General features: G+C 41.8%; 1 protein-coding gene across 4 annotated transcripts in view; it reads left to right on the plus strand.

Moving 5' to 3' along the window:
* larp4b (La ribonucleoprotein 4B) overlaps window positions 1–15,349 on the plus strand; it is a 65,500-nt gene extending 50,151 nt beyond the window's left edge. For all 4 annotated transcript variants that reach the window (XM_085140652.1, XM_085140650.1, XM_085140651.1 and 1 more), the window contains 4 exons: window positions 174–344; window positions 2,088–2,278; window positions 3,795–3,906; window positions 7,383–15,349. In XM_085140652.1, coding sequence (XP_084996778.1) covers window positions 174–344; window positions 2,088–2,278; window positions 3,795–3,906; window positions 7,383–7,715 — 807 coding nt within the window. In that variant the 3' untranslated portion in view covers window positions 7,716–15,349. The remainder of the gene's footprint in view (window positions 1–173; window positions 345–2,087; window positions 2,279–3,794; window positions 3,907–7,382) is intronic.
* Window positions 15,350–21,167: the final 5,818 nt, after the last annotated feature.

Here is a 21,167-nt window from a genome sequence, read left to right on the forward strand (position 1 = left end):
GATTTTTATCCTCGTCACTCTGATTCTTTTCAAACTTTAAATTCAACAGTTTTTCTGTGAGTTTATGTTCAGTTTAAAGGAAGCAAACCAAGATTAGTACTTATGTATTCCTTACATCTTGAAAGTGAATCGAAGACTGTTTTTTCCCCTGACTCTTTGTTGCCCATGTGTAGAGAGTGACGCCTCAGTCGCCGCCTCCGCCCCCAAAACCTCCATCTCCAAGCTTCGAGCTCGGTCTCTCCAGCTTCCCTCCTCTGCCCGGAGCAGCCGGCCAGCTCAAAACTGACGACGTCTTTGACAACCGACTGGCCAGCAGCGTAGTCGTCGGAAACTCCAAGGAACGGGTAGGAACTGATGCTAAACTCAAACTGAGCTATAGGTTTGTCAGTGGTTTGTTAAATTCTGTATGAATAAATGTAAACTCCAATAAGCCCTGGAGGTTTATTGTTATATTAAATTGAATCTTCTGGTATAAACGAAATATAATACAGTAAAGTGCTTGGTTAGCAAAGATAATAATAGACGCAGGTTATAATCACAGCGCCTGCTCCAGGAAGCGCCATTTTGCCGGTTTTACTTTTGTGAGGAGAGCAGTGAGCGTGCAAAAGAAAAATACGATTTTCTTAAAGAAAAAACAATCGGGAGTGACCATGACAAGCTGCCACTCAGCACACAGCATAAAAGTATGACAATAATTCACACACAACACATCAGCCATGTTGGTGATTTGTTTTTGTGAAGGATCAGCATTATTTTGGTGCATGATTTTGAATTGTTTCATAAAAGGTGCCCCAGTGTTAGAAAGAATAGAGAAATCATCCAGCTCTTGTTGCGGCTGCCACGCAGATATTTCATGGTGACTCGACTCGGATAGGCACTTCCTAAAAACAAAACAGGCTGTTCAAACTGCAACGATACCTTTAAATAGTCAAAGGAGCTTGGAAAGAAAAGCATCTGGACTTCTTTAAGTTGCTTGAAGACGTTCCACCTTCATCCGAGAAGCTTCTTCAGTTCTAAGATCAAATGGTGGGGAGTCACAGATTTAACCCGGAAGAGGCACAAAGGACCCCTAATGATCCTTTACCTAATCACATGAGCCAAGGTGTGAAAACAGGTGTGGGTCACAATCAGCCAGGGTTTCGTGTTAACTCATTGTGAAACCTGGCCCCACCCTATCTTGTGATTTCCTGAGGTCAGAGGTCAGAAGGCCCAGGATGTAAGTGGGTGTTAAGGCGTCTGGGAAGGGATCTCAAAACTGGATTATAGATGGCAGAGAGTTGGTGTCGTAAACCACCGCTTCTTTGACCTTAGAACTGAAGAAGCTTCTTGGATGAGAGGTGAAACGTCTTCAAACAACTTAAAGAAGTCCAGACGCTTTTCTTTCCAACCTCCTTAGACCAGTGGCCCCCAACCCCCGGGCCTCGGACCGGTACCAGTCCGTGAGTCGTTTGGTACCTGGCCACGAGAGTTGAGGTTCAGGTGTGAAATGTATAGTTTTCAGGGTTTTTATCGGTTTTCAGCGTTATTTTGTTATTGTTTTTATCGTTTACTCGGTTTTCCTTGGTCTTTTCACGTATGTTATGAATAAATCTTCTTTTTTTCAGTACTGGTACTAGTTTTATTTTGTTGTATTTATCCGCGACACCTTAAAGGCCGGTCCGTGAAAATATTGTCGGGCATAAACCGGTCCGTGGCGCAAAAAAGGTTGGAGACCGCTGCCTTAGACTACGATGACCTGGATGACTGAGAACCTTCACAGATGTACCTTGAAATATGTTGGAAAACTCTTTATTTTTTTTTTATCTTCCTCAAAATAGAGGTGAGACTCTTGAGAGTAATAATCTGATTCTCGAGTGTGTTTGCTCACGATGTGGAGCATTAATCTAGCATTTCTTTATGATATGGAAAAACAGCACACGTATAAAGAAGGCTTTAGGAAGGCACCACCAACACTGTAACTTTAGCTACTGGTCCTGCTTTTTCATTGTACACTGATATACGCTCACCTGTAAAGAACTTTACTGCTAATAAGAAGAACTTGCTGTAATACGTCATTTCTGCTGCTTGTTTGTTTGATGTCGCTGCAGAATGTAAGTGCTGAATCCAGTAGTGGAGGCACTCTCTCCCCAGCGGGTCCCAAAGAGCCTCTCCGGTCTTCAACGTCCCCGATGGCCACAACCTTCCAGCCCTCGCCGACCACCCCGACCACGACCCCCGCCTCGACGCTGACCCCTTCCCCTGGCACGCCGCACAGTCCCGCTCCCTCCCTCCCAGTAACGTAAGTAACACTCAATGTTGTTGACTGCAGCACGTAGAAAGCCATTTACTGACAGCCGTAGGGTAGAAGATAAGGCTGCGAACATACACAGCATTCACTGAAATGCTGTCATTAATTATCATAATGGTTCTAGTATCTGTTAAGAAAAGCGTGTAACATAATAGCCTACGATTTAGAGCGAGGACGTGACAGGAAAGGTGCCATCCACCCACGAGAACAACCTGACATCGCAGGTAAAGAGGCAGCGTTTTCCAGGAAGCTTGTGAGCCTATTTCAGATCATTATAGGAAGTAAACGTGACAGAAAATGGAAATTAGGGGTATTAACTGCAGAACTGGAAAGGCAGCCACACACCATACCTGCAATGGCACTGTGACAGCTTCTCACAGCTATGAGATGTGTCATTTTGGACATTTTAGTCATGTGGCACCATTAGGCTTCATTCTCTCACCCTGAAATGGGTAGGCGACTCTCAGCCGCTCCCTTATTCACGAGGGTTGCCACAGCGGGAAGCTCCGGATTTTTTATAAGGCAGAATTTTTATAGTGAATACTTTTCCCCAAAGGGATTCGTGTCTCCTCCTGGGAGCAAACCGGAGACCTTTCGCTTGCTTCTTAAGCAAATGTGTAAACCACAACACACGGACATCTTCCGAACTCCTAGTGGTTTAAAATGAGTCCTCCTAAGATATTACCAAGGCTTTGTTTCTTTAAACTTAGGTCTGTGAGAACCGGTATCCCAGCTCATATTACATTGCTTGTCTGTTTCATCATCCTTTGCTTTACACCTTATAGTCATATTTGCTGTTTGGAAATTCCTGGACAGATGTTAATTTCTTCTATTTCTTTCTTTTTTATCTGAAACTATAATCGAGCAAGAAAAAAGTTATCCTGCACCAACACTTTGAGATTATGAGGGTCATCTACTCATTATTTTATGTTTCAAGGTTTCTGCATATTCACATAAACATGCTAATGTGTAGTTTTGGTGTGCGCCTTTGATATATGAGGTGTGATCAAAAAGTTCTGGGAACAGGCCCATAAAATTTTAACCTTACCTGTTTAAATTTGGACAGTGTCGTGTTCAAAGTCATCTCTTCAGCACGCTGAGCTTTTTATAGATCACTTGGTTGAATTTAAAACACGGGAGAGGACAACAACACAATCTCGAGTCACCGTGAGCTCCTCCACCACTTCGATTGAGGTCGTCCACTTTGCGATAATTAAATTCAAGCTTCAACACAAGGGGACACGATGGGATTTCACAGAAGGATCTAAAAAAAAACAAAGTCTTGAGCTGCACAAGAAGATAAAGTTGAATATTAGGTTGGCCACATTAAGGTTAGGAGGAGCTTTCTGATTAGATCTCGTCTTATTACAGTCATCAGTTTGCCTCTTCGTGTTGCACTGATCACTTCTTTAGCCATTATGTGCGTTTCGAGGACTGCAGACCTCCTAAATGATGTTAAATTCATTATTCCACCCTAATGCCGTTGGCTCATGTTTCTTTATTCCAGGGAGGTGAAGGTGACAGAGGTGAAACCGAAGGAGGCGCAGCTGTCTGTGGAGCGAGTTCCTGGGACTCTGTCCACTGCAAGCAAATCGGTGCAAGTCAACGGTGCTGCCACAGTCAGTATTGATTCCTCCTTTTTGTTTTGTTTTCTGCTCACCGGCCCTTTTTAATATTTGCTGCCTCTCAGACACCTCAGTCACCATTAAATCAATCTCATCGCCAAGAAAAGAAGGCGAATACCTTAATTCTGCGCAGTCTTGTATTGATTTTGATTGCAGACAACTCGATTTTTAGAGGAAAAAGCTGTGCATTTTTAAAACAGACACATGTAGCAGCCAAGAAAGCTTTACTTGTAACAAGCCAAAGGCAAATTTCCTCTTGCAGCTTTAATTTAGGTCGGTGTGAGGTGTCAGAAGGAAACGGTGCATTTTTAAAGAAGAAAATCTGTTTTGATGGAGGGGCGAAAAAAACAACCCCTGCTTTCCTCTCAGCTTTGGTCTTTTTTTAATAGCAATAAAACACGAGCCAAGGTCTGAAACGTACTGCTGCTAAAACAGCGACCACACACACACACACACATGGGAGTGAACAGAAACGGATCTGGCAAATTAAATACAATCAACATGCCAACTGTGGGTTCAACAATCATATCACTGCTGTCATGTTGAACCTCTTAATCTCTGAAATGTTCAGGAGCCAAAATCCTGAATGTTTTTAGCTCAGTTGCCGTGTTTATTGCAGCGTTTTCCCAAACTGTATAAAAGGGAACGTTTGTAGTCACAGGCTGTCCCCAGCGTTATATTCAAATATGAAAAAGTTTGATTGACATGTTCCTGCATCGGCGTAAAATACATTTTTCTCGTCTCCTTATTTTCATGTTTGTTGTTTATTAATAAATGATATACACTTAATGTAAATTAGCCTTTGGATTAAATCATCAGCCAAATTCTTTGATTTTCAATATTTTCAATTGTAATTTTTCAGTCCTGACATTAAAGTTTCTGCACACGTTTAGGAGACTGCTGTGTAGTGTAAACCAGCTGCCCCCAACCTCTTTTGCGCCACGGGACGGTTTAATGCCCGACAATATTTTCACGGACCGGCCTTGTCGTGGATAAATACAACAAAATAAAACCAGTAGCGGTACCAAAGAAATAAGATTTATTCATAACACACGGGAAAAGACCCAGGAAAACAGAGCTAACGATAAAAAAGATTTAAAAAATAACGCTGAAAACCGTGAATTTCACACCCGAGCTTCAACTCTCGCTGCCCGCTACCAAATGACTCACGGACTGGTCCATGGCCCCGGGAGATGGGGACCGCTGGTGTAAACCAAACAGTGAGCTGCTGTGAGCAGAGTGAGGCAGATACTGTGCAAAAAAATAAAATCCCAACATAGCTGATTGTAAGTAAACAGAGATCAGCTGAGCAGGTACAGAAACTTAAATCCCACAGTTTTCCTGGTTCTGTTGTATTTTTAGAAGCTTCTTTACAGTTTTACTGACTTCGAGCTGTTGTAATGTGGACTAATTGTAACAGTTATTGGGAACAAAGTCTATCCCTGATGCTTCACTTCAGTCTGTCCTTCCTTCTGTTTGGGGTCCTCTCGTTCGGCTCTCTGTCACTTTGTGGCTAATGGCTCTCTCTCTGAGCCCGTCCCTGCAGATGTCTTCCTGTTAAAAGGGAGTTCTTCCTCTTTACAAATGTCTGCTCACCAAAACTGTGTCTAAACTCTACAAAAGGGCTAGAAAAACAAAATGGTAACAACACACAACAAACATCAACTTGTTCCAAAAGGTGGCGGAAAACTCTATTTAGATTCTTTATTACTCCACATATTACTAACAAATTTCAAGCGCACCAGCAAAAATGTTGGAGACGGTGTTGTCACCCGAACGCCAATCACTCTCATATCTTTTGGACGTGTACACAACTGACTTCATTTTGGGACAGTATATCCAAGTTAACAGATGACATCATGTCCTATGCCAGCGGTCTGCAACCTTTAACACCCAAAGAGCCATTTGGACCTGGTTTCCACACAAGAAAATGCTGGGAGCCGCAAATACTTTTTGACATCTAAAATGAAGATAACACTGTATATACTGTTTTTTATCCTCATGCTTTGTGTGAACAAGGTGTGTTGCTTATGAAATCCATGAAGTGCTACAGAGAAAATTACATTTTATTTATGTAATTAACACATTTTGAACTCTTAAAGAAATATAACAAAAGGAAAGCTGAACTAAAATGATCCAGCAAACAAAAACTGTTGTGAGCCACCAGCCTTATATCACCTTTGTGCTTTTGGTGCCTTGACCTGACTTTTAAAAAAATAATTGGAAAAAAAGCACTATGCTGCTGATGTGTGTGGTGGACGCACCTGAGCGGCACCTGCCTTCACGCCTCGCCACCTTAACGTCTGTGCCATCTATGCTGTTGTGTTGGTGTGTGTCGGGCTGTGAGCTGCAAAGCTACAGCCGGCTGTATGCGTACAGCAACCGTGTGTGAAAAGTGGTCAATAAAGAGATGCTGAAAAGCGTGTTCATGCAAACATCGTCGGTCTGCCGTGATATGTTTACAATAAGACTTCTGCTCCTGAACATCTGCGCACAGCGTCTGCAAATCGGGGCTTTCATCTTTACGCAGGACTGTCAGCTGTCGTCTGTGAGGCGTGAGCGTGTTTGTTTTTAACTTAGTTCACGGTGGAGAACAGCTGCTGACATAATGTGGATCCGAAGATCCATAATTGGCCTACCTGGGGTTGAAAGTCTCGATAAATGCACGGCGTTTCGGCGGGTACACCGGCTTCTACGAGTGTGACGCTTATTTTGAGCGATGAAAAAATAATAAAATATAATTTTATTTTAATACTTCAATATCACAATAATCTTCCAATTTAGAACTACAAGTTTAAAAAAAACGAACATAAATAAAAGACACTTCAGCTAAATACTTCTAATTTATTTTCCCAAACCACGCAGAGCCGCATTATAAGGACTAAAGAGCCGCGGGTTGCCGACCCCTGACCTATGCCGTCCCTAAGGACCCCAGGATCTTCTTACTGGATTTTCTACTCAGAGATTTGATTCTAAAAAAGGACAGATATATTTTTTTAAATCCTGTTGATCGCATCTAAAAAGGCCATAACAAGGAATTGGCTTAAGAAGGATCCTCCCCAAGTAGAGCAAGTGCTAGAGATTATAGAGGAAATACATCTGATGGACAGGCTGACTTAAAGGTCATCCTTTTCAACAACATTGGGCTAAATGGCATAAATATAAACAAAGACCTGAAGATTGTCACTTAATTCAGCTTACCTCTATTTGTATGATGCTTGGACCAGTTTGTTGTTGGGGCTCTCCTTCTGAAGACGCGTGTGCTACAGGCCTGAACCTTTCCAGGCATTGTATGTGAGATGCATGTGAGGAAGTTTGTTACTGACGCTAACGGACCCGTACGAGGATCTAACTCTGATTCTGTCCTGTTCAAGGTGGAAATGAAAGCTACTCGTTCACAAACTGCCCGCAGACGAGTTTGTAAGGATGTGTGCAGAATGTTTTACAACTGTCTTGTGTTTTCCTGCTAGGAGCAGAGGAAGCCCTCCTACGCCGAGATCTGCCAGCGGGTGAAGGACGCCCCGACGTTACAGCAACCAACCACCCCTAAGGAAGCTAAGCCAGCCTGCGCCGCCACAGCAGGCGAGGAGAGGAAGTGCCCCGACGCCTCCACGCCTTCAGGGGAGGCCAAGGCCAGAGAGACTTACCACCCCTCCTCCAAACCCAGTTCAACGGGTGCCACCACAGGCAGACCTCCGAAGGAGGTCCGAAGGCCGGGTGGGCGGTGGGCCTCTCCGCCCCCACACCCAGGGAAAACCCCCAACAAAGATTCCCACCACACCCCACCCAAATCCCCGCAGTAGGGTGACCTCCTTCCCCACTACTATGCTCCACAGATGCGTTTAAAAAAATAAAGGAAATAAAGTCAGGGCTACTCGATACTTATATCCCAGAATCACCCGTCACAAACAAGCATAGAGGACGCCTTCTTTTCTGGATCAGGGCTTGCAGACAAAAAGCACTTTACTGTGCATGTAGAGCACCGTTTCTTTTTCTTTATATTCTATTTATTGTTTTTGCTTTTTCACTTTTATTTCTCCTTTTCTCTTTTTGCATTACGTAGTGGTGTCAGCCGGTCAGGTGGCACAGACAACACTGAAATTTGTTCATTCTGTCCAAATGGCCTTGTGGGATTAAATTAGCTGCGTGTGTGCGTGTGTGTGTGCGTGTGTGTGCATGTGTGGGAAGCAGCAGGGCATTGTTGGAAGCCACCCCAAAGGATGATGGGAAAGGGTGCATAAAACAGACTCCATCTTGTTTGGCTGTCATAGTGAGGGGTTTGTTTGCATGTTGAGTGGCAGCATTGTGCAACTTTAAGTGGCTTAATTATGGGTCATTATTAGTCCTTTTGTTTTTAAATACATATTCACATCCATATGCAACTCAACATCACAAGAAGACTTGGATCCTTTGGTTTACAGAGAATTTTTTTGCAGGTTTGTTTACACTAGGTGGCTTTTATGTCTTTTTGGGGTTTTTTGCAAACCGTAGTTGGCTGTTGGTAGAGTAATTGGTCATCCTCCCCTCGGCGTCTTCTCCCTCTGATCCTGTTCTTAAAGGATCACCCCTCCTGCTGTTATTCCCTCTCTGTTTTGCTAAAATGCTAACTCACCATAGTGTGCGTCTGTGGCTTAACGTGGGGTCAGCGCTGTTTTGTTTTTTGTTTTTTAGTATCACCCAGGAAGGGCACATGACTTTCTCTAAAACGAGGCATCTGTTGTAAAAGTGGAAGTAGGTGAGGTGTTGCTCACACTGCATACGAGTCTGCAGACATTTAACTAGTCAGGAAGCTAAATTCTCTCCCCGCTTTTCATTTCCTGTCAAACTGTTGATCGTTATTGTGGAAGGAAGGAAGATGCAGGGCAGGTTTTAGGCTGACAAACGTAAAATCGAGCGGTGACGAGGAAGCCGCTTCTTCCCATCTGAAAGGGTTTTGTTTATTCTGGAGGCGAGGAAACGCTGGCAAGCAGGAAGGAGGAAATTAACACTAGCTACCAGCTATCAGCTCAGTAAACACGTCTGTTTACAGGCGCCAAACGGAGGGTTTTTTGGTTTTTGTTTAATTTTCTGGAAATCTGCTGAGACAGAGTGACTCATCAGGAGGTTGAGATGTGTGTTCGTTTCCAGAGTTCAGTGTGGCGATTTGATCCAGCGGGAAGTTTCCTGTTCAAACTGTTCAAACCTCCTTTCAAACGGTGGCATGTTTGTAGTTCTTTCTCCTACTTATGGTGCTAGATATCAAAACCTGGAACCTGTTACTACAACTCCTCTGATACTGTAAGTAGAAATACTTGATTTACATCTGCAGACGTTTAATTGCACTGTTGTCGTTTTCTCAGACTCTCGCAAGCAAATTCATGCGATTAATCCTACCTAAAGTGGAAAAAGGGACTAACTTTGTTTTGTTTTGTTTTTTGGGGGGGAAGTTGGGGAATGACACACAAAGTTCAGTTTTCCAGGAGAGAACACCCTGCTGCATCGTCTCCATTGACACAATCACTGAAGCTTTTTTGTCTTGTCGGTCATGTTGAAGCATCTGTGCAGCATTAAATTTTCGAAGACTGATGCTTAACGTTTTTTTGTTCGTTTGTTTGTTTTTGGTTGGTGCTACTTGAATAGACATGCAGTGGTTTGGATTTTTGACTTCGGGTTTTGTGTCAGTGAGGATTTTGTTGGAAAGTGGTGAAAATGGGGAAGTGGGATGGTTGAATAGACAAGTATATTTTTATGAAGGTAAATAACGAGTGGATTTTTGTTTTTGTTTTTGTTTGTTTTTTTCTGGAACGTGGTTTGCAATGTTGAAGTGAGAGAGCGATAATTTGGCGTTGGGGGTCCCGTCGGGACTCGTGAACAGCCTTAAAGCAAACATTTAAGTGCTGGAAGGTTTGGAGCAGGAAGGTGTGTAAAATCCATCCTTGGGGTGAAAATGTTCCGCTGTTTTCCTCAAGTCTATACCACTAGGATTGTTTATTATTGTTGTTAGGGGGTGTGTTTTTTCCCTCCTCTCTGTCGGCGTGCTTTGTTGTTTTCTTTTAGTTTGTTTGCACTCTTTGATTTCTCCGAAAAAATTGGAAAAGATCAACCGGAGCACACGGGACTTCCTCTGTTGCCGCTTCACTCTGGTTACCTTTGATAAATGGCAGCAGACAGGAGGAAGATTTAAAGCACAGAGTAAGAGGAAACATCCTTTACTCACCTCGAGCCCGGCTCGTTTCAAGCGCCGGCACCCAGTTGGTCAGAGCTTTCATGGGACATAATCGAAGCAGCGATTTAATACCAGAGCTGGTGGAAAATTTTGCATCCTGCGCCAGAGTGAAGTAGCAAGCTCGCACGTTCAGGGAGGGCAGCTCCAGCTTTGGTTGGAAGGTCTGCCTACTGTAGCAACCACTTTGGCAGATAACCAACCGAGTGTGTTTTTTAATTTGAATGTAACTGTCTGAAAAATGACTTAAAACGCTTCCCTCCCTGCTCCTCGGCCATGTGCTCGGGTTCATCTCTTGAAGTCGTCACCTAAGATGCAAAAACACCCTGAAAAAAATAAACAAAAACCACTGTACTATACACAACATCTGTTTAGGTGGGACCTCGCATGTCTCGCTGAAGTCTTCCTGCAACAAAAAGCATTCTGGGTAATCCCACTAAGAGAAAACAGGAGCCTGGAGAAGGGAAAGCTTCATTTAAAGAGCCTGTACTCCTGGTCGGAGCTGCTTTTGATTTGGACGCTACAGCTTGAGTTTAGTGAAAAAAGAAAATATTTTTTTATTATTTTGAAGGACTGAGATGCACTCGGATGGGTCTATTATTTTCTTTTGTTTTCCTCATTGGTGGAAATGGTAAAACAGATGTAAATGCACCATATCCACTTATTTATAAAGCAGTGCTGTTTATTCCACAAGAAATATCATTAAGTTTTCTTTTTGGGAGAAGGAAAAAATGATGTATTGAGCTCTCAATATATATAAATATATATATATATACACACACACACATATATAAATGTGTGTGTGTTAAAAAAAATCCATCCAGTGTTTGAGAAACTTGAATTTTATTTAAACTTGAAAAATGACTTTGCCTTAACTTTTCTACAAGACAAGCATAGAGTTTATTTCTTTTCAGAAAAGATCCCCAAAATGTTAACGAAGCGTGAGATGTGGAAATATTTAGTCACACCAGACGTCACAAGTCTTACTGCGAGAGAGAGAGAGTACAAATCTAGCAGCGTTTTCTTTCTTTTCCTACTTTTTTGTTTTTTGTTTTGTGTAAAATGTACGAAAATCTTGGGTCGTTCTTTTTGGTTTCTTGTTCAATAGTTTCAGGTTTTTTGGTTTTTTTGTGCAGGGGGGCTGGGGGTGGGGGGGATAAAAACCTTGTAATTGCAAATCTAGTCAATACTGTATTAAATATGTGCACTTTGAAGTGTGTGCTTTGCTTGTACAGATGTAAATACTCAGAAAAATATAAGAGGTACCTTAAAATGATTATAAAAATATATTGATCCTTGTTAACTATAATGTCGCTATCGAGCTGGATGTAGAATATAAAAGAAAAAAAAAAGACGTGATGTCGTGCGTTCGGAAATATTTTTCTTTAACTATTGTTTTTCAGTTTGGGTGTGCTGAGTTTGATTCCTGCTCCGCTCTGCAGTGTGAGCAGATCATTTATTGTATTTTTTTTTTTGTTTTCGTTCTTTCATTCCTTTTTAAACTTTCGCTGTGGGTTCGGTCGCACCTGGATGCTCAGGTGCGACAGTAACCCCGCCCCTCTGCGTTCACAGTCTGTGGTTCCGACAAAGCCGAGTGTCCACCGGCATCCTCTTCGAAGCTCTGGCTTCTTTTTCTTTCACTGATTACAGTTGATTTTGGGGATTTTCCTCACAGTGTGTTTGCTTTTTGGACAGTCTGAATGAAGCTTTTTAGCAAAACAAAAACAAAGCACTACATGTTGGATATTTACTCTGTTTTTGCCATTGTTGAGTACTCTGCTAACAATGCCAAAAGATGAGGCGTGACATGAAAGTTGCAGCTAGAGGCATTAATGCAAAACTTTAGGTAACACTAATACTTAAGATGAGATGTTCATGCATATGCAGCTCAGTAGGCTATAATCAAACTGCACTGTGTCCACATTGGTCGGGCAGCATGACTAGACTGCAGCTTTTATTTGAGAATATTAGAAATCCTCCAAATATCCACCAACTCTGCTTAACGACGACCATCTGAGGGCTTATTTTATTGGTTTTTGTCTGATGAGCTCAAACTCTATTTTCTGCTGTCTGTCCATATTTTAGGATGAGTGAGTATCACAGTTTTGGGGGAATCAGATTTCAGGAAATCAAAAGTGTGAGACCAGGAAGCGATGACGCAAGGTTAGCAGAAAAACACTGGACGCCTGGCTCTGTCATGTTTTAAATCTGTTTTAAATTTCACTAGTCAACACATTTGATTTTTGCACATACACCAGTTTAAATGTGCGGGAAAATAAATAGAAACATAATAAATAGCACATTTCTGTTGTTAGTCAGTGAACGGCACAAAAAAAGGCAACTAAACCTCACAAATCTTTTTGTGTGGCAGACCGCGTGCATCCGATCATTGGTTTAGCCATTTTTTGGTTTGTTTTTTCCAAACAGAGCCACGTGCTTTATTATAAAGGACAGGCAAATACCCAAAATACATTTTTTAAAATTAAGTTTTGTTTTCGTAGAACAGCTAAAAGCTTTCCTGCAAAGGACTAAGCTTCAGTTTTAAAACAGTAATAGTTTTGCTAGATGTCGTTTCTCAGATTTAGTTTGTTTCACTGGTTTTTGTGCTCGGCCCTGTCACACACCTGTTTATTTAATGGGTTTCTTAGAGTTTTGTTACTGATTTTTGGATTTATCTGTGATAAATCGCAGCGTTCAGATTGTACCAACCTGCACAGTTAGAGCCAGAGATGATCTTGAAAAGCTATTCAACTTCCTCTTTACCTGAAACTGAACAAATTTTGCTGCAGACTAACAGGGGGCACCCTGAGTGAACCAGAGTGAATGAAGCAGGTTTTGTAGTTTTCACAATCATTGATAAATTGTCAGATTAGAAATAAAACAGTTGGTGGGCTTTTAGACTTTGCCCATAAAATTCCGGCGTTCAAATCCTTTCAGATTGACTGGATTTACGACAGGAAACACTCTTTTGATGGTTTTGGTTTTCACACAATGAGATGTTAGAAGTGTAGATGAGCCACAGTGGAAACTTCAGTGTGCGTATAATAAGCAGCTGGTCGTGGTGATGCCATCAGGATACCATGGAGGTGGTTCATGCTCCACTGATGTCTCTGGCAGAAACACATTTTTCTACAGTCGGAAACCTGTAAAAATCTAAAAATTGAGCTTTTATTAATCATTTCAACCACTTCTGTCAGAAACATGGTGAAGGAAAATGTTTACTGGAAGTTCAGAGAGTGGGAAGAGTTGAGTATTTTGAAGTCTGCTGATAGAGATCCTGTGGTAAAGCTGTTCAAGTCCAATCTGACCAACTTCTGCAAATGTATTCTCGGGTTATCCATTTCTGTGCGTTTGGGTCGGGGTCCAGTAATCCCTTTGGTCTGATTTCATTTGCTGGACAGAAAACCAGAGCTTTTCAGACAGAAATCAATAAAAAGAAAGCCTGAACCATCGAAGCTGGCCGATCAGCAGCTAAACCGACTTTGACGTACCATCGGGCGGATGCTGGTTTGCTGAAAAGAGGGATTCTTGGTGGACACTTCTCGGTTTAGTCGAGGCGATGTGATGTGCGACGCCCATCTGAAGCTTCCCAGTGAAGCACACCTTGAACACTCGGCACTTGAGGTGGGGGATTATTGCAGCCAGGCGACGACGAGTCTCGGGCCCTCGGATTGTGCGTTTTGTTTAAAAAAACAAGGCGACTCTTTGGAGTCGTCATTGTGGCTGTTTGAGATAAGTTTCTCGCCCAGGTGTCGATGTGAGCGCGAGACATCCAAGGAGCCAAAAACCATTCGACCCGCTCTGTGCAGTTTTGTTTTTTTCTCTTCAGATTAATGTTTGTGATTTCTTGTTCATGTTCATCAGCTCCAAGATTTCCTCTACTGAGAAATAAATGTACAAATGTTTTGTTTTTTTCCTATGTGCTTTTTTTGTTTGTTTTTTTTGGGGGGGGGTTAAAGGCTCAACTGGAATGAGAGTAGTTTACCTTGTTCAGAGCGATGTTTCTCACGTACAGTACATTTAACATGCAGTTTGAGATGTCTGTTAAAACCATTTGATCACATGTGGACTGCAGTTCGATGTGGCAAAGAAAACCAATAACCGTGCCATTATACAACAGTCGTTTTTGTCTTGGCTGGGCAGTTTAACCTGTACATACATAGCTGAGCGCTTACCGTCTCGGGCTTTTATTTTTGTTTTTTTACTTTAAGATGTGATTTTCCTGTTACTGGAAGCCTGGAGACACCTTCAGTTTGACACCAGTGACTGTAGGAGCGTTTTTCACGCGGTGTAACTTGCGGTGGATCCCCCCGCCTGAGGTCGAGGCGTCTTCTGCCTCTGGCGGCCTCGAACTTTGAGAATACAAACTGGGCATCTCTGAACTGTGAATGTGTGCATGTGTGGAATAAAATAAAATGTACCACCCAGCTAATCCAGGCCGATGCAAAAGTGACTCTTTCCACAAGCGCGGTACCTCAGACTGGATGGTACCGCTTTCAAAGGGATCTCTTATTCTGGCGGGAAAGACACCGCGAGCTCCTCGCGCCTCTTCAGTCTTGCCGCCGTTCATCCAGATGCTCAGCGGTGGCATTTTTGAAGGAGCTCCCTTTTCGTGGACTTCTGCATGGAGCGTCACACTTCATATCAGCCTGTTGGTCGCCTCAGACCTCCTTCCTGTTCGTCCATTTTGACAGTGCCATTTTTTTTCTCTTGGGTTTTTTTTGTTTTGTTTTGTTTTGTTTTTTCCTCCACGAGGGTTGCATCTGGTCATTTAAAAAAAAAAAAAAAAAGACCCCCTTGTGTTTTTGTGTTTTCATTTTGTTTTTCAAAGATGTATAACAATGAATGCACATCAACTGACTGGAAAAGGACTCTATGAACTCACTGTGGTTTAACTCATTAACACTCTTACCATGCTACGCTAACAGCTGTGGACAATCGACGACTCCACTGTGTTGGGGTTTGGACAGATAATTTTGCCTAACGACACCTTTAACAGACGTGGAATGGAGGTTTGCGATCAAGAGGGCTTCTCTCTATTTTTTGTTTTGTTTTTTTTTGTTTGTTTTTGTTAATTTTTTTTTTGTTTGGGTCTTTTCTTCCATCGAGACTGGAATCAAGCGTACATGTCAGCTATAGATAATTTAAGTTACTCTTGTGTCATGATGTAAACTGTCTAATTTGGAGAAAAAAATGTAGCTTACTGAAAAATAAAGATTTAGGCACTGTTGAGGAGCTGCTGTGTGATTTTTCTTTCTTTCCAAAAGATCTTTTCAAACCTTTCTTGTTAGTTGTTCCATAATTACAGAAACTACAGTTAATATAGAGAAAAATTACACCAAGTTCTTCCCCATGAGAGGGAAAAAAGTGAAAAACCTCAACACATTTTTAAGCAATATCTTGTAAAGTTCAAAGTGGCACTGTTATATTGTTATAAGCATCAATATGCATCACTCAGAACCAGCTGTTTGAACAATGCAATCCAGGATAGAAAAAAAATATCTCTTTGTCGCTGCCAAGTTTTGGCTTTTGGGAGAACTTTTAGAAAAGCCTGATCGTAATAATTAGCAGTAGCAAAGAAGTGTGAAAGGCACAGAGTCATTTAAGCATTACTCTGAAATGAGGATGTTTCCAATTTTAGCGATATTGTGATAAAACTGATACATTGTTTGATGTGACGGACATATCCTGGTGTAGAATGACTGGAGCTAATGCCATCGAGAGTATCTGTTTAACCAAATAAGGTTTTGAAACCCATAAAAATCAGTTTTAATTGATTGACTGGAAATCCCAACCATCGCTTTAATGATTCTCAGCGGTGGGGGAGGGGGCAGCAAATTTTGTGGGGTGGCCGGAGCCCCCTTTGGTGGCACTCCTGCATGAAGGTCTTTAAGAAGTGGCTTTAGTTTAATTTGTCGTCTTTATGTCACAGGTAAATTGGGTGTTATCTGCATAGCAATGGAAATTATATTAATAATATAAACAAACATCACTTGTCTTTCAATTGAAAACACTTAAGATGTTGTATTTCTTGAACTAATCTTATCTAGACTTCGAACCACGCGAAAAGTGCGTGCAGTCATGAATAAAGACTGAAGAGTTGAGTTTGACAGGATGGGCTGTACCGACCAGCATCTTCCCATCTTATCCCCCTGCGGTCCGTTAACTTCTCACTTCCTGTTAGCTACTCGTCTCTAGTGGCTGTCTCCCAATTCAGGGTCTGCAGCCTTAAAGGCCGCATTTTAAGGCCGATTACGTCACCGCGACGCGACGAAGGCTGTCCCAATTTGAAGGCTGCTCGAAATGCGGCCCTCAAATGCATCCTTAATGTCCCTGAATTTTAAGGACGTGGCGGTGTAGACTTCGTGGCCCAACATATCCCAGAATGCATAGCGCGGCGGTGGGTGTGGATAATTTTGCCGAAAAAACAGCGGATGAGGGGCACCGAAGAGTAAACTTTAAGTAAGTACTGAATATTATGTCACTTATTTATGTGCAAATGTTTAATAACGAAGAACATTAAAACATTACTGTTGGCCACATGTCGGCAAAGTCATGTGACATTAGTGACGTTTGTACTAACTTGGTTTTAAAGCCTTTACTTTAAAATATACGCCGTTCAATAGCTGAGCTTAATCTTACAGAGAATGATCAAAGCTCATGTAGAAACAAACAAACACATGAACAAAAGATTTTCTCCTTCATTTCTGTCAAACAAAGCTGTATGAAACGTTTCCAGCTGTTGGTATCATGGTTGCTAGGCAACCTGGGCAGCGCAACGGAGGCTAGACCGTCCCATTTCACAAGCCTCGCACTTCCGGCCTTGGCGGTCTTTAAGTACGCGGCCCTTGAGGCTGCGTACTTTAAGGCTGCAGACCCTGAACTGGGATACAGCCAGTGTCTGGCGTTTAGTTTTGCTTCCCTCCCCCGTCTCAGTGTCTTTGATCATCTTCACCTGGGTCTCGTTACCCTCCTGTGTCCCCGCTTGCCCTTTTCTCTAGATCCACTGCGGTCTTCCCATTTTTGTCTCAGCGTTTGTCGTCATCCCCATTGTGTTGATAGCAGTTATGTTGGTTAGTTAGGAAGAAACGCTACATAGCGGGTTATAATCTCCACATAAATAATATTTTTAAATAACTGGATGTTGTGTAACTTTTAAACTGCTCAGTTAATTCTACCGTCTATGTTATATTATTATAACACTGACAGCAGCAGAGAAGTTGTTAGGAGCTTTAAAACAGAAGATATCCCAGCGAAGTTTAGATTTTCACGAAGTAACTGAAACATTTTGAAGTTATTTACAAAAAGATGTGACACTGGTCGTGTCCAAATTCATGGGCTGCATCCTCCTGAGGCCGCATTTGTAGACCGATTACGTCACAGCGACGCGCTGAAGGCTGTCCAAATTCGTAGACTCCTCCGAATGCAGCTGACAAATGCGTCCTCCTTTTCCCCGAATTTGAAGGATGGGTCGGGTGTGTCCTTCTTGGCCCACCATATCCCAGAATTCATAGCGCGGCCCAGCCAAGCTCCAGTTTCCGGCAATGGCGGCCGCTACTAAGTTTTAAAATTACTCTTATTAATTTTTCTGGGCCACAAAATAAACTTTTAACATATTTTCAGGCGAGAATGTGGGTTAGCTCGTTGATAATTAAAATTAAACACAAAAAACGGAGAAAGATTTCGGGTCCATTTTCGATTTTCGTGCCGTGGCGCTGACAACCGGAAATACTCTGAATTAAGGGCGGGAGTAGATCGAGAAGGCTAGACCGTCCGATTCCATAGCCGTTTACTTCCGGCCTACCCGACCTCCTGAGGACCCGGCCCACGTAGACCACGAAGGCCGGGTCCTCAGGAGGATGCAGCCCATGAATTTGGACACGACCACTGTGTCACTCAATTAATGATGACTGAATAAAGTATCACCTGGATGCTTTGTTCCATTAAAAACGATGAAAACAAACCCTGTTTCTGTAATCCTCTGTTCTGTTGTTGGTCTTTTTTATTTTCAGCTCTACTTCTGGACACAGCTGTGAGGAGCATCCATAACGAGTATAAAACAAGCTGCCTTTGATTGGTTAAATAAATGTCCACATACTGTGAGCATCTGGGCTTTAGGAAGATCCTCTGCATCTTTGTACAGATGAGAGCGGAAAGCCACAAGATGGCAGCATGCTCACAGAGGACCTCCTTCTTTTCTCAGCTCTGTCCTGTCGGATGAGGATGATCACAAAGAAACAAGCACTTTATTTATTATCCAGCTGTGATTCATGGTTATTACACAGAAACGACTGAAAATATTTCCAGATATTTTTATTGCTCATACTAAATTTGTTTAGTCTGATGTTCACGACTGGATGCCAACATTAGCATGCTCCAAGTCAGCCTGCAGGTAGATAAATGTGATTAGGAAGGACTGAACTCACTTCAAAATAAAATATTTGCTTACATCCATGTCTTATACATTTCTTGTATGGATATCATGCAGTGATGATGCACTAATTAGTGGATAACATAGACTGTATATAAAAGATGTAGCTTACAGGCTGTATATAAATCCTTTTATTTAAACAGACATGAAAAATAAAGGCTGGATATACTGAGAACACATCGGATGTGGGCGTGGCTGTGACCACCAGAGTTTATTGTATCCACTAGAGGCGCTCCAGCATGTCGAGGTTCCCATCATTTGAAAAATGAACATCATGTTGTATCCAGTAAAGTTTGGAACTAGCAACTGAGACCATAAACTCATGAGGGAAATGTCCTGAGGTCACAGAGAAGTCCCTTCAGATGGTTTAATGATTCACAGAGTAAAGGATCCAAACACAGGCCACAGGAGACCAGGGTAAAGTCCAAAATCTGAACCTGTAAGCAGAGTCTGAGGTCATGAGGAACATGAGAAATTTCTGAAAACTTTCACTGCAAGTAGAAACGATGATTTGTCAGGTGACTGAAGAAAACAGGGTATTTATATACTGTGGAGGGTGATTAGGTCATTGAATACAGGTGGAACTGATGAAAACCATAGACTGTGGCTGTAACACGCGTTACTTTTGAAGCCTCGGTTTCAGCATTTTGACCACTGCATTGCTGTTTTTTTTTTGTTAAGCTGGAAGTGACCTCATGAGGATGGGATTACTCTATCTTGCTGGTTTTGCGTGCTGCATCCATAATGGGTTCGGGTTCAAAGCACAGACACTGATACCTGCTAATTTCTGCAAAGTAACCGAATAATAATCTGAATTTCTGTCATCAAAGCTGAAACACAAACTTATTAGGTGATCTATATCACAAAACAAGGTCAGGACTGTGTGCAGGCCAGTCAAGTTGTGCGCTGGTGTGCAGCCATATTGGAACAGGAAGTGGCCATCCCCAAACTGTTCCCTCAAAGTTGGGAGCATGAAATTATCCAACATGTCTCGATATGCTGAACTAAGGCTGAGCCCAACTCATAAACACAACTCCACATCACAATCCCCCGATTATTCAGTCAGACAAGTCCCGTTCCCCTGGCATCTGCCAAACCCAGACTCTTCCATCGGATTGCCGGATGTAGAAGTGTAATTGGTCCCTCTGGAGAACACCTAACGTTACAGTAAGTTGGTGACCTGTGTGCACTATATGCCTCAGCATCCGCTGATCCCGCTCTGTGACTTGAGTTGCTTCCACTGAATTCAACTTTTCACTTTTCCACCTGATTTTAACGGTTCGGTTGGGTGACTGAGTACTTTTGAATATAATGTACCATTAAGCTCCATCTGCCGTCTTTTACCTATATGTAATTTTCTGATTGAGTGGGATATCACTGAGATATCTCTGCTGCACCTAAATAAACATTCACCTAGCAGACTTTAAATGAGTGAATGAGTGATTAAATTTCACTGAGATAAAAACAGAAAACAAACGATCAAAACGTGTTTCAGCTGTGATAATCTTTCTAATTAACTCTTCTTTGATCTCTTTTCTGCATCGCAGACTACTTGTTCAAAAGCACATGATCTACAGCTGACATTTATCCATCTTATCAATTAACATAAATGACACAGTCAGGTTAACAGATTGTTTGTGCCTGTGTGTGTGTGTGTGAGAGAGAAAGTGAATGTGGCGCCCTCTACCGGTGTGTTGTTCATGGTGTGAAAATATTAAGCAGCACTTTGTTTTCATTTTAATTCCTGAAACTTTGACTGAAAATCGATCGGAATAAAAATACTGCTTCCTGTGAGTTCAGTTGTGGATCTTTAGGATCACCTAAAGGAAAATTGTGTATGTGAGGCGCGTGAAGGCGGCAATAATTAACAGGTGTGAGACAGGAAGAGAACATAATCTGCATTCAAAATAAAAGCACAGCACTGGGGTTTGGATCTTTTGAATTTATTCATCTCCCACAGTTGTTTCAAAAATAATTTACTCTTACTAGCTATCAACATGTATCCAATATTTTTAGCAATGCATCATATTGTTTACTTTTAACAGACACGCACTGGTGAACCGTAACTTGTCAGTATAAACGAGGTAAGCATTGAGAACAAACCGTGGAAAACGGAGAATGTTCAAAATAAACAGTCAAAATCTCCAAAATATATATCTATAAAATCAGTCAGTAAATAAAATGCATTTCAATGTATCAGTTTAAAAATAATTACATAATCATCCTGACGCCTTTCTTTAAGTGTTTTAACTAAATTCAGATTTTTTTTAGCTCTTTCTTTACCTATTTTTATTTAAAATAAGGAAACAAGTAACTAAAAATATAAACCTGCTTTTATAGTCATATAACATTTTATAACATACTTTATTCTGAAAATTAAATTAAAACAAAAATAAAAATCCAAGTATCACAAAAGTAACATTGATTTATTTTTTAATCTATAATTTATTAGCTCGTAACTTTTAGTTAAAGCCAGGCTGTGAGTCTGATTTACTCAGGTTTAAATTTGGAGGGTGTGAGAGCCACAGGCAGCGGTCTCAACCAATGACTGGGGGAAACAGTTGTTTTCTACAGTCATTGGTCTTAACGCTGTGATCTTATTTTGAAAATACAGGTTCCGGT

Source organism: Neolamprologus multifasciatus, chromosome 18, assembly GCF_963576455.1.
Source record: "Neolamprologus multifasciatus chromosome 18, fNeoMul1.2, whole genome shotgun sequence".
NCBI lineage: Eukaryota > Metazoa > Chordata > Actinopteri > Cichliformes > Cichlidae > Neolamprologus > Neolamprologus multifasciatus.